Source organism: Lepisosteus oculatus, chromosome 1, assembly GCF_040954835.1.
Source record: "Lepisosteus oculatus isolate fLepOcu1 chromosome 1, fLepOcu1.hap2, whole genome shotgun sequence".
In the NCBI taxonomy this organism is placed as follows: Eukaryota; Metazoa; Chordata; class Actinopteri; order Semionotiformes; family Lepisosteidae; genus Lepisosteus; species Lepisosteus oculatus.
Window position 1 is genome coordinate 73830116 of NC_090696.1, and position 12483 is coordinate 73842598.

Below are 12483 nucleotides of genomic sequence, written 5' to 3' on the forward strand. Positions count from 1 at the left end.
CAAAGCTTGTCCTGCTGCAATGCTGTCACATTGAAATAGGCTTGGAGTCTGGGCAGAAAATGAGGTCCCAGGACCTGATCAAAGTAGTGCCATGCAGTCAGGTTATCATGTAATCACTACGGCTGGTGCTGTGCAGCAACTAAACAGGCTGTCTAGGTCACTGCTCATGGGTCTCCCCGTCTGTTATCTGTACACAATCATTTCTGTATCATTCTTCATGCCTGTGCCACACACACTGACATCCATCAAGATGTCTCTATAAAAACTTGATTCAGTAATTAAGAGAAACTGGGCTGCTGCTCTGACCAGTTCATCCTGTTGTATCATTAGCCATTAGCGAGCACCAAGTCATGTGGTGTTCTGCAAATGATGAATATTTAGCCACCTCTTTACATCTGCACTGCCGATGCCTGACATGTCTGATGCAGTGAAACCTGCAATGCTGCAATGCTAAACTGATCATGAAGATGAAGCATGTTGATCTCGGTGAGTTGCCAAGGGGACTCGTGATCTCCCAGAGCACGATGGCCTGTTATTGAAGGACTGCATTTGACTGAAATGTAACATCTTGATGGCTTAAAAATTGATGGCTGTGAATACCACTAATGGTGAACACTGAGCACTGACTTAGTCCAGCTTTCATCAAACGAATGGCTCAAAAGCATAATTCAACATTAAAGTCATTCAGCTGTATCGTGGTCAGTCATGAATGATCAGTTAACAAAATGACAAAGTGTAATCAATACTCAAGGCCCATATACTAAGTTTTTCTAAAAAACATACTGTACATGCATACTTGCAGTAAAGGGGTTACTTCTTGGTATATATAATCTTTTACAATTATAGGATAAAACAAGAACTTTGGATTTCAACAGACTTGCATATCTTTCCTAAGTCTCTTTCCATTCATCTATGCCTGTGTTTCTGAAGAAGTTTCTCCAAGTAAAACTCACAAGCACATTGTTTTCATTAACAAAAATCCTGGTTTTAAATGTAACAAAAAAAACATAATGTTGTGGTGAGAAAAGTTCTTATGTTACATACTCTATGACCCTGTTGTTACAAAGACCAAAGTTAATAGTTCAATATTACTATAATTGTTTTTCAGAATTATTACCCTTCTTTAAAACTTAAATGAATAATTAGCTCAATAATTTATAAACTAACTTCCTTTTGTTTTGGCATTCGTAAGTAGCATTCCAAGTGAAAAGATTAGGCAAATTGAAATCAGTGTATTCTCATGAAAACTTCTAAAAACCACCACTCAAAAAGTGCCTTTTTTCTGAAACTCCTCGAATACAGTGCATTTTATTCTGTTTAGCTGTATCCAAGATGGAAAGTCCATTAGAATCTTGGCAGATATTTCCTCTATTATCATATCCTATAACAACGGAGTAACAGGAAGTTCACTATAAGTGTTCACACTAAATTACCTAAAGTGAAACGATATATCCTCCTGAGGAAGTAAGTGCTACTGTAAACTGAAAATGGCACAAAGCAAACTGCTCCATCCAAAGTACACATTCAGCTTCATAACCAGCAATGGGATGACAAATACACACAATACCATGGAAAATCTAAGATGGAAAGCGATTTTCTTACAACTGGGTATGGCACGCAACTCTCATGTGGGGGTTGGGCGTATAACAATAGAAACAGAAAACCTTAAGGAAACAGCATAATTGAACACATAACTGAGCACAGCAGTGAAGAAAAAAGCACATGTTTCTAAACGGAGTACTGCGGAGCTCTTTTCGTGATTCAGGCTGATTCATCAAAAGTGTTTGTTCGGGCATGAATAGAACAATCCACTCAGTTTTGACATACAGTATGTGCAGGAGCATTCTATTCATAATCTAGTTGCTATGGATTTTAACTCTACAACTTTACGAACAGAGCCAATGGATATATCACTGTGCGGACTGTAAAGGAACAAGCAGAGGTTAATTCCAAACAGTGGAGAGAAGAAAGAACACAAAACACCCACACTTAAACAACCCAAAATATTATTCTTGTGCGGAATTAAGTTTAATATTAGCCTGACCACATGAAAGCATGATACAGATCAAATGCTATAAAGCAAATTCTAAGAACTGATGTCACAAAATACCGTCTTGCTAATTTCTATAGCTGTCAGATGTGTCAAGTTTTAATAAAAAGTAATTTTGAATATTAACCATGTAACTACAAGATGCTTGATGCAACTTAACTTTATCTAAATGAAAATATAAAATGAAACAAAAATGAATTAATCCTTATTGTAGCCTAAGCCAATTATCATATTAAAGGTATTGAAGAATGTAATTCTAGAATTCAGAATTAATACACTGTAGCCTCTCTGAATTGTTTGATGTGGAGGATTTTTACTGGTCCAAATATTTTCTTTAATAAATGTTTAAGAAACTAACCTACTCATCACTAAAAAAGCCTTATTTTGGATAAATAAGTGACGTAAATCTGATAAACACGTCTTACTCTGTTTAAATTAAAATATTTTATGATTTGCATATGCTTCTTTCCCATAAATATTTAAAGACTCTGAAGTGCATATGAAAAAATCATCTACAGACAGTACTTAAGCATCCAAATATTTACTGGACTAACCTCAAACCTGTAAAACAATTAAGGAAGATTGTCAGAAAGAATAAATTATAAACCCACAATAATGTGACAATGAAAACACCAAATAATACAAATGATTGAATTTGTGAAAGTCCAACAGAATGTCATTAAAGGAGAAAAAGGACATGACTGATTATGTACATGAGTCATCTGAACTGCAACAGACGATATCAGTTTTACTTCAAGAGATGTCTAATTTAAATAATAATTTTCCTCGTTAATGTTTAATTAAGAATCCACCTAAAAGGTTTTACTAATATAACCACTAAAACAAAGATGGATACTGCAAACTATACTATCTGCTATAGAAAACATAACAATATACAATGTGTTTATTTACAGGAATGCATAAAAGTGGCACTAAAAACTTGACACTTACTCTGGTAGAGACCGCCTAATGATTGAATGGACTTGTCTGAAAACATCCAGTTTTGACAAGCAGCGGCACAAGGTATGGTTGGCAAAGCTGATTGTCACTGGTTTTGGTTCTTGAGACAGTGGTATGGTAATTTCAAATAGCTACAAGGGAAAAAAAAGAATAAGATCAGTAAAAGTAGATGTTTAAATGATCATCTTATTTTTTTAAGAAACAAAACTGTTGTCATGTTGCAAAAGAAAAGTTTCCTTTTCTTTTTGTCTGTGTTGTTTAACGCAATTCAGCTTGTGTATAGTAATGGAAGTTATTAACACCAGGCTTAAACATGCAACTAATAATCTGAATGTACTGTAGGTGACCACAAGCCAATTTCAATAAAAAATAAGCAGACATAATGGATATTAATGAATACTATAGCTAGTCACCACCTAATTCTCCACTAAATTATTAAATTTAGTGCATACATGGATTGTAATTTATTTTATAGAATCTGAATGTTGCTTTAAGTATGTAGATTGTCTTTATAACTTTCAACTGGAAGTACGTTCATCTGTCTTTTCCTACAGAAGTTACTGTACTTAAAAGTACTGCAACATCATTTTCTGATCCTTGCGGTAATTGAAAAAAAAATCCCGTTGACCCTTTCCCAGCTTCACACCAAAGCACTCAAACATTTGGCACAACAACAGAGCTCTACAACCTCAAAAACTTGGCATTCTTTCGCTGGGCCTGCTATAAATATTAAAACCATATCTCTTTACGTGATAGGGATCTAGCTACAACGAGATGATCTGACATTACAACTTGACCTAGGAACTGACACCACCTAACTAACAGGGAGGTACTCTTCCCCTTCACAGGCTAATTTATGAACATTTACGTATGAAACACATATGATTTTCTAATCTATAACATAAACACTTGAACTGAATTCACTAGTTTTGAAAGAAAATATTGTAGGTGTTATAACTCCTTCATACCTCTTTCCTAAACTGACATTTAGATGTTTGTAGACAAGGCATAACAAAGTGTGCATACTGTAGGACACACACAAAAGGGACTCACAAGGGTAACAATATACTGTAGACAAATTAAAGGCAGGATTAAAGGTATTTACTGCATGGCATGAAACAAGCACAGAATTCTAAGACAGACCTCCTTTGCTTCTGATGAATTGTTAAAAATAACCTCGTTAGGGTTTTCCAAACATGAATTTCCAAATTCACATTTTCTGAAAACCAGAAGGCCCCCGTCTACTCATCTTGCAGGCCGTTCAAACTGGCACGGGTTTCTGCAGAATTATTGTTTTAAGTGAATTTCTGTTTGCCCGGTTTACTAGGATAGTTGTCCAGGCAACTGTTTTGCAGTTTTACAAACATTTGTCTGTCCGGATGCTTGAGAGGAAGTTCTCTTTGGATTATTTCCATTCTACTCATCTTGAAAACTATTTACATTTCATGATCTTTTCTGTTATTTTTATTTTATGCTTAAACATCCAGCATACTAAAGGAATGCTCATATTTGTCAGGAAAATGATTTTCTTACAAAACGTGCACACAAGGTGTCTTTGTTTCATACTATTGCTATGTTCTGCCAAGATAGCACAATCTTTAAACGTGAATAGAAGTAACATTTTAAACAAGTACTACGTTTTGATATATTTTTCATATTACAGAAGATAAAACAGCCTATAAAGGTACTTAAAATGTGTGAAGCACTAGGACCAAGTAGAGCCAGTGGCAGTACTGAGTTCTGCTGTTTCAACTTTAGCTTCACTTCACATACACTCTTCTTGTGAGTCAGGGAATTGAGATGTTGGTCTATAAAATGTGTATATGGACACAGCTCTGACATAGTGCATGCCCCATTGAATGTCTACAGCCAATGAGACTGAAATCAGGGCAATATGGGATATCTGACTTGCAATATAAACTGACTGCATTTACAAATCTCCGTCAGGCTCAATAACATAAACGGTTTCCATTCTAGTGTAAGACTAGCTACACTAACACTGGGGGAGCTAGTGAAAGTTTTCCTCTTATGAGTACACAGACTTACATTTGTGATGTTTTGTTTAGGTAAATGAGCCTGTTGTTTTGTTTGTGTCTGGCTCATAGACCACCACATGGAATATTTTAAGTAGACTATCTACCAGAAGGAGGAAATATACTTCTACTTCCTACCTAATGAGCTTAAGATGTTGTCTGATTTGATCTAAAACAGAAATGAACAATTTATCATGTCTGCTACTTCCACTTCTTTCCAGGATATGTATTTGTATAATTACTACTGTTTGTGCCATATGGCTCTATTTTTAGGATAGTTAACTATGACTTGATTAAAATAATTGTACAGCTCTGTTAACTGCTTGGACGTTCACTCTCAACAGGGTGGAAAAACTGAGTTCACTTAGGTCAAGCAAGACACCACAGGAAGTTTCACCTGCGTGATTCCAATCACAAAACATGCAGTTAATCATAAGACAACTTACAAGACGCAACACAGAACAATATTTTTTTTATTGCTCATTTAAATCCTTAAAAGATGTCAAAAAGCATCTATCCGCCTTGTGGACTGTGGTACTGTACGTCTTGATCCTTCCAAACGAAACACTTGCAAAGGAACTTACTGTTTTGCTGATGTAAGAAGTACTAAGGTTCCTGCACTGATACTCCTCACCGTTGCAGCAGCCCCCACATCTGTAGACAGACACGCAGGGTGGTTTATAGAAGGTGTTTGTTGCAGCCCCAAACTCTTTTCCCACATCTAAACAAACTTCTCGTGGCATGCACAGGGTCTTTCTCCACTCAGATTCAATACCTGTTAAATGCACGTTGAGAGATGAGACAGCAGAAAGGGACGATCAGGAAGACTTTCAAAGCTTGTGGCTCAAGTGTCAAATTTTGCTCCCCTTTTTACTTCCTACAGACGGAACCCGGTTATTTCCGAACTACAGTTTTCAGGGAAAAAAAAGAATCCACTCTGCGTTGTGCAAAATTTGAGCCATTGAGTTTTCTAGCTGCTTTTAGAAAACCAGGAGCAAAGTTTCCTCTTGAACAAAAAGCTTTGAACATTGTTCTGTGTACAGTATGTATATATAAGAAAATATTAATTTACAAGAGTCTAATGTTTATTGTTAATAATATCAGCATCGTATAGACAACTCAATAAATATTTTACAGAGCAGGAATAAGTTTATTAAACTTGATTTTTTTAAGAAAACAATAATTACTTGACATTCCTTAAGAACAATATGCAGTGGTGGAACCTTCAAACATGTGAATTAATTGTTTGCAGTCGTTATCTCGTTATCCAAGTGTAAATTTAACCACAGCACAGGAATTATAATTATAATATGAATTATAATAAATATATGGAATTATCTTTGGGTACAGACCACATAAAAATAATTGTATTTTTTGTGCTACTCAATTTTCAGCAAAAGAAACCACAGAAGGAGACACAGACAACAACATATTTTACAGTACATTGTTAAATAGTTTCTATAGTACCTGTAAGTACATGTAACAGGGATAAAACATTTTCCAAAGATTTTACATTTTCAGAGATCTTGAAATACTCTGTTGAGTTTGTGTTATCTTCTGTTCAGTTTGCCTAGGTTCTATGACTTAAAGGAGACCTGCAATGCTATGGCTGTCTGAAGCTGAGCAGAAACAACCCTTCAACAGCCATAGAAGCAACAATTTTAAAAGTTGCAAGACTTTTCGATGCACATAATAATACAACTGTTCATAAAGATAAGAGAAACACGGACCAATGGATTGTCAAGAGTAACAAGATCTGCCTCAGACATTTCGTGAGAATGACACGTCTTTCCAATGACTTCAAGGAATCTCAACGTATATCATGGACACACCCTAGGCCTTGTAAGGTTAAAATCCATACTGTTTTGAGTGTGATGCATGATTAAGAAATGCAACTTGCTTTTAGACGTATCCAGATTCAATGGTTTTACCAAGAAGTGTCCAAACCAGATTGAATTGGGCCAAAGGGCTTTCCTGTATCAGAAAATTGAAATAAGAAAATCTGGTGAATCCGATTTTCAAATGCATTGGACATCTCCGAGGCATCACTGATTGTGAGGTTGACGTTCATTGTACACAGTCCTCAAACCTAGTGGACCTTAAGCAGAAGCTGATCAGAGCGTGGACTGCCACTGCCTTGGGTCAGATTCAAACTATGATCATAACAATGAGCAATCAATGAAACACAACAACCATCATTATGGCAAGGATTGGACACAACTATGACTGTTTCACCTGACCATGCCCAGGCAAGGCGATAACTTGAATTAAATTGCTTGTAAATGATTGAGGTGTACAATGGTAACATCACAGTATTACAGCTTATAACGTCACGATGGGTCTATGTCCCATGTATGGTTTCTTTTGCTGGAAAGAACAATATTATTAGTTTAAACAGGTGAACAATTTTAATTTATAACTGTCCTATATTACTCAAGGGATAAATGAGTAACATCAAGACTTGATCAGAAAGCACACAAAATGCAATGCATGCACCCCACAGAAAGCTGCACCCACTGTACCCTTGAGGATACCTGGACGCACTGGCATTTACAAAAATTAAAAATTGAAGATTCTCTTTAGATGCACAGCATGAAATTACCTTTCACAACAACTTACTTTTTAAAATTTCAAAGTTATAAAATGCTGCAGCAAATATCAAGGGCTCCTCTGTTCTTGAGTCAGAGGCACCTTGATCTCTGAAATGCATACGCCCTCCTCGTTTTGACTGACATTTTAACATAGTCCAGTAATTTGGATAGACTATTTTCATGAGCTCATCAACGCTGGACACAGACCGCAAACGCTCTTCTAGATCTGGTGTGGCATGGTCCTAATGAAAACAGAAGAAAACACAGAAGATTAGTTCAGAAGAAATACAGCAGCCTTAAATCTTTTGTAACGTATCGTACAGTATATTAGCAGTTGTACATCTAGACCTTGTAACTTGACTCACATTTGAACATAGAGGTTACGGAGCTGGGTTGTACAGGTTCTGAAGTGTACAAGATGGGGAAAGGGGCTCTTCTTTATGGAAAAAGGATTTTTCTCACATCGCAGGAGTTTTGGCATTCAGCTCCTGCCAGAAAGAACCCACCATGCCCCCTCCCTGCTGAGAGGTCTACAAAAAGGGTCACCCATGCACAGTCTCATTGTTGGAATAGCAGCACTGCTAGTGTAGCGTTTGTTCATCTGTGTCTAAAGACACAGTGCTTTGTGCATTATGCTCTTTGTTTTCTCTCTGAGCTGTTCACTGTGTGTAGAGTTGAGGAGCACTGCTTCTTGAAAACCCACTGAAAAAACGAGCTTTATTCGCAATATAATAATATTTACATTTCTTCACATCAAAGAAGTATTTTTGTTTGAAACACCATCCCGAAAAAAGTTATTCAGGCACTTTTTAATAACAGGAAAAAATGTGAGACAGTCATAAGTCCCAGTTTATATTCAGGTCTATTGACTTCAGAAAAAAAACAATGCATACACCAAACATGGCAAAAAATGTTAATTACAATTTTCTCTCAAGAAACACAGGAATAGAATCTACTTTTTTTGAAATACTATATTCTTCAAGAAAATCATATCTTAGGTTTACTGTAGGATAAACTTCACTACTACTAAGAAGGCAGTTCACACTGAAGCAGAGTCTATTCTGTAGAATCAAAAACATAACTCAAATTGTTCCCCAGCTTTGAGAATTGTACAGGCAAATCTAACCATTTCCCTTCATTAACTATAGATACTCCTGAATACTCCTGATTAAATCCAACGCAGCATTTGGACTGAAGCATTCAGAAGAAGGTCAGGGTTTGGACTTTGCAAAATCACTTTATAAACGCAGAAACAGCAAAAAGAGTGGTGTAACTGTTACAAACACAATATCATGTCGAAATTGTGGATTAGGACATGTTTTTATTTTGGAAATTATCAATTATCAGAGGACTTGGTACATAAATATGGGTGTTTTTAGTTCTATAAAATCAGCCAGTATACACAGTTAATATTTGTTGTTCCAAAAAGTGTCTGTACAGTATACAGTATGACATACTGTTGATTACAGGTACACAGGTGCCTTTCTGTCTATATACTGTACAGTATATCACAGCTCTGGGGTCCTGGGTTCAGTTCTGAACTGGGACCCCAGCTGCATGGTGTTTTCTACAGGTTCCTCTTCTCTTGCTTTCCACAGACATAGTGACATGGTGACTAAGTTAATTTATTAAGAAATGACTTTATTAAAAGCTTAAGTTGTCCCGATGTGCCATTCGGTTCAGAATATACTGTAGTTGAGCTACGAGTGTACATGTGGCCCTTTTTCTCAAAAGATGTGGATGCAAAATCCCATTCATTCTATTGAGTTCCATTATCTTTGTTATAGAACATATCAGTCAACTGTGTAGTACTCAAAAACTCCTGGAACAAAGGGATAATGAAATATCATCTTTCCAAGACAAGAAGTGAGGGTTATATTTATATTTCATTGACTACATTACATATGTCTTTACTCTTTTCGAAGAACACAAATCCAAACATAACACTTGACACCACATAGATGTGTTAAAAAGCCTGTCCAAAGAACACATGTATTTTCAGAATCTTTTGTCAGATGCTATTGCTGGTCCTGAACGAATAAGGCCCCAGTGATTCAGGTTTTTTTCTCAAAGGAATACTGCATGCTCTTACACTCTATACTTTAATTTCCACACTTAATCTTGTTTTGTAAGTCTGCCTAGAAGTCTATTTCCCGTTATGCTTTGTAAGGCTGCCTAGAAGTCTATTTCCCGTTATAAACAATATCTACAGTATAAGAAATGCAAAACATCTGCATGACCTCTGCAACATGGCTGCAGAAATTATTTAAAATTGCTAATCATGACAAGGAAACGCAATCATCACATAATAAGAAATATTGATTACTGTGCTCTAAAATTTGCTCCTAATTTGTACACATAAAAATTAGTTGAGATTCAACCTCAGAATAGTAAGTATGAAACATCTTTTTTAATTTGACCATAGTATTTTGCACTATTACTAATATTTTCTAAGAATCCTCTGCATGCCAAAGGCTTCTTGCTTTGCTACCAAACAGAAACTTAGTACCAGAAACTTGGTTTGCTGTTTGTAATAGGAATAATGATGATACATTTCTGGTTTAATCTGAGATCTGGTCAAGAATATGGAAAATTCAAACAGACAGAACTCAAGATACAACATTATCTAAATAATTACTCCAAGGTTAGTTTAGGCAAACAAGTCTTGAATTACTAAACATATAATTGCATACAGTACATGCACAGAAACACAGACATCTTTTAAGCAAAATTTTAAAAAGAAACAGAATTAATACATGCTTATTTTGACCAGTGATAATACTGGTTTCACTTACTGTATATTACCTTGAAATAGATACATTTTTTGCATCTTTACAAGCCTTTTGAACTCAGATACAGATATTTTAAACATATTTAAGCAATATGGGATTTTCTAAGTCTCTGAAGTAAGAATTACTTCACAGTGAGAATATATTAGGCTACAATTCTAACATGCCCAATAATGCAATTCCAGCTGCAAGCGGTGATCGTTGGTGGCCAAAATACACATATTGCTTTTCACAGACAGGGAAGATTTATGATTGAGCAAATATGGCTTTTTGTATGTCTTTGACTAACCCTAAGGAGTTATAACACAGTTTTGCATCTGACCTTTGGATGAGGTCAAAGGTCACAAATGGCACTATAACCATGACCATGACCCTATCTGCACTTCTGTTAGGAGTTAGAAGATTTTGCCTGTGACCTTTAGGAAAGGTCAGAGATTATAGACATGGTAATTAGTTTGCAAGAGCACAAAAAGGTTCCTATTTGTCTTCCATGATCCTACTTGCACACAAACATGGAGTAACAAACTTATTTTTCATTTGACCACAAGGATATCTCACAGATTTTATAAGGCAATCATTTCATGAGACTATTTAGTTTTATTCAGTTCTTGACTGTAATGCTCCTAAGCTGTAATGCAAACAGTATACTGTATATGGGGACGAGCATTGCTGGAAGGTAATCCCTGTAATGGGTCAGCATCTCATCGAGTGAAACAAATCGTGTGCTCTCCCATTTGCTTAACGCCATGGAAACCAACATGAGCTCAGGCCCAATGAGCTGATGTGGCTCAAATATGGAAATTACTTATATGTCCAAAAAGCTAAAAGGCATTGTTTTCTACAAAAAAATGCAAATCTATTAGAAATTAACCCTTATCTTAAAAGAGAGGGAACATTTCTGTCGAAGAAAAACAACAGAATAGTGTTTCGGGATATAAAAGAAAAAAACAGACTAAAATGAATAGAACAATGCACAATTTGTATAACTACTTAAGACAGAGATGTGCACGCATCTTATTTTACCACATAAGGAAAGAGAAGTAAAATAATTCCACATTTTTTTCCTTAAAATACAGTATTTCAGCTTTTGTGTTCATTGCAACACTTAAAATTAAACCCAACTCAATACTTGCAAAACACTTGACTCATTTCTAACAGTCTTCAGCATTCTACTGCCTTGTATTCAGTTCAGGGCTTGCTTGTCTCAGTCCTAGAGGTGTCTTCTGGTACTCATTTCACTTGAACCTTTATTTAATTGAACTAACAATTCGCTTCATTTAAACTTTTTTCAACTGTTCTGTCTTTCAGTCCTAAAACCGCAGGCAAGGTTGAGATTGTTGAGTTATAAAATTGTATGAGTGATGTGAAATCACCAGCTGTTAAGGGGTAAAAAGCAGTGCAAATTATATAATTTCAAAACATTTTGATGAATTAAGACATCCATTGAGAAAATGAATGAACTGTGGGTACAACAATAACTTCAATCCTAAGAATAGAGTTTAGGAAGCCCTGATTTAGTTTCTCAAAAACGTGAAAAAAACATGATTATTTAGTAAGCTGAGCAGGGTTTTTGCTTGGTCTGGGAATTCACTTTAAACATAAGAGTTTTAGTGTGAAAATGCAAGGTGCAAGTCTTTTGGGATGCCTCCTTGCGAAGTGTGAAAACATGAAGACTGCTACATGGGATGCCAGAGATCGCTGATGAAAACTGATACTCCTGTATGGAACATTCCAGGAAACATGACCATTTACCCTCACGACTGATCGGCCTCAGTGACAGAACCTGAAAGATGCATCTCCAAGGACGTCAAGTAAAAGCTTTCAGAAGGATTTATTTTCCCCTCTTTTATTTACAATGAATCACCAGCCTTAACCGAGTAATGTCAACCTCCTGATTAACCATTATGCACATACAAGCTGTATGTTAAATAGTAATATTAGTTATTACATTTATATAGAGGTCATTAATAAATTCATATTGTGATACGGTGCATTAGTTCAAAAAAGAAAAAAAATTAAATGTGATGCAGCCCCTATATTTCAGATTACAAGTCAAAACA

The 12483-nt window shown here is 35.8% G+C and overlaps 1 protein-coding gene across 1 annotated transcript in view; it reads right to left on the reverse strand.

The window, feature by feature from the left end:
* Positions 1-12483, reverse strand: part of vegfc (vascular endothelial growth factor c) — a 49313-nt gene that overhangs the window by 20522 nt on the left and 16308 nt on the right. Inside the window, exons 2-4 of the mRNA XM_015345377.2 lie at positions 7663-7876; positions 5628-5818; positions 3002-3141 (exon numbers count right to left, since the gene is read on the reverse strand). Of these exons, the coding sequence (XP_015200863.2) occupies positions 3002-3141; positions 5628-5818; positions 7663-7876 (545 nt within the window). The remainder of the gene's footprint in view (positions 1-3001; positions 3142-5627; positions 5819-7662; positions 7877-12483) is intronic.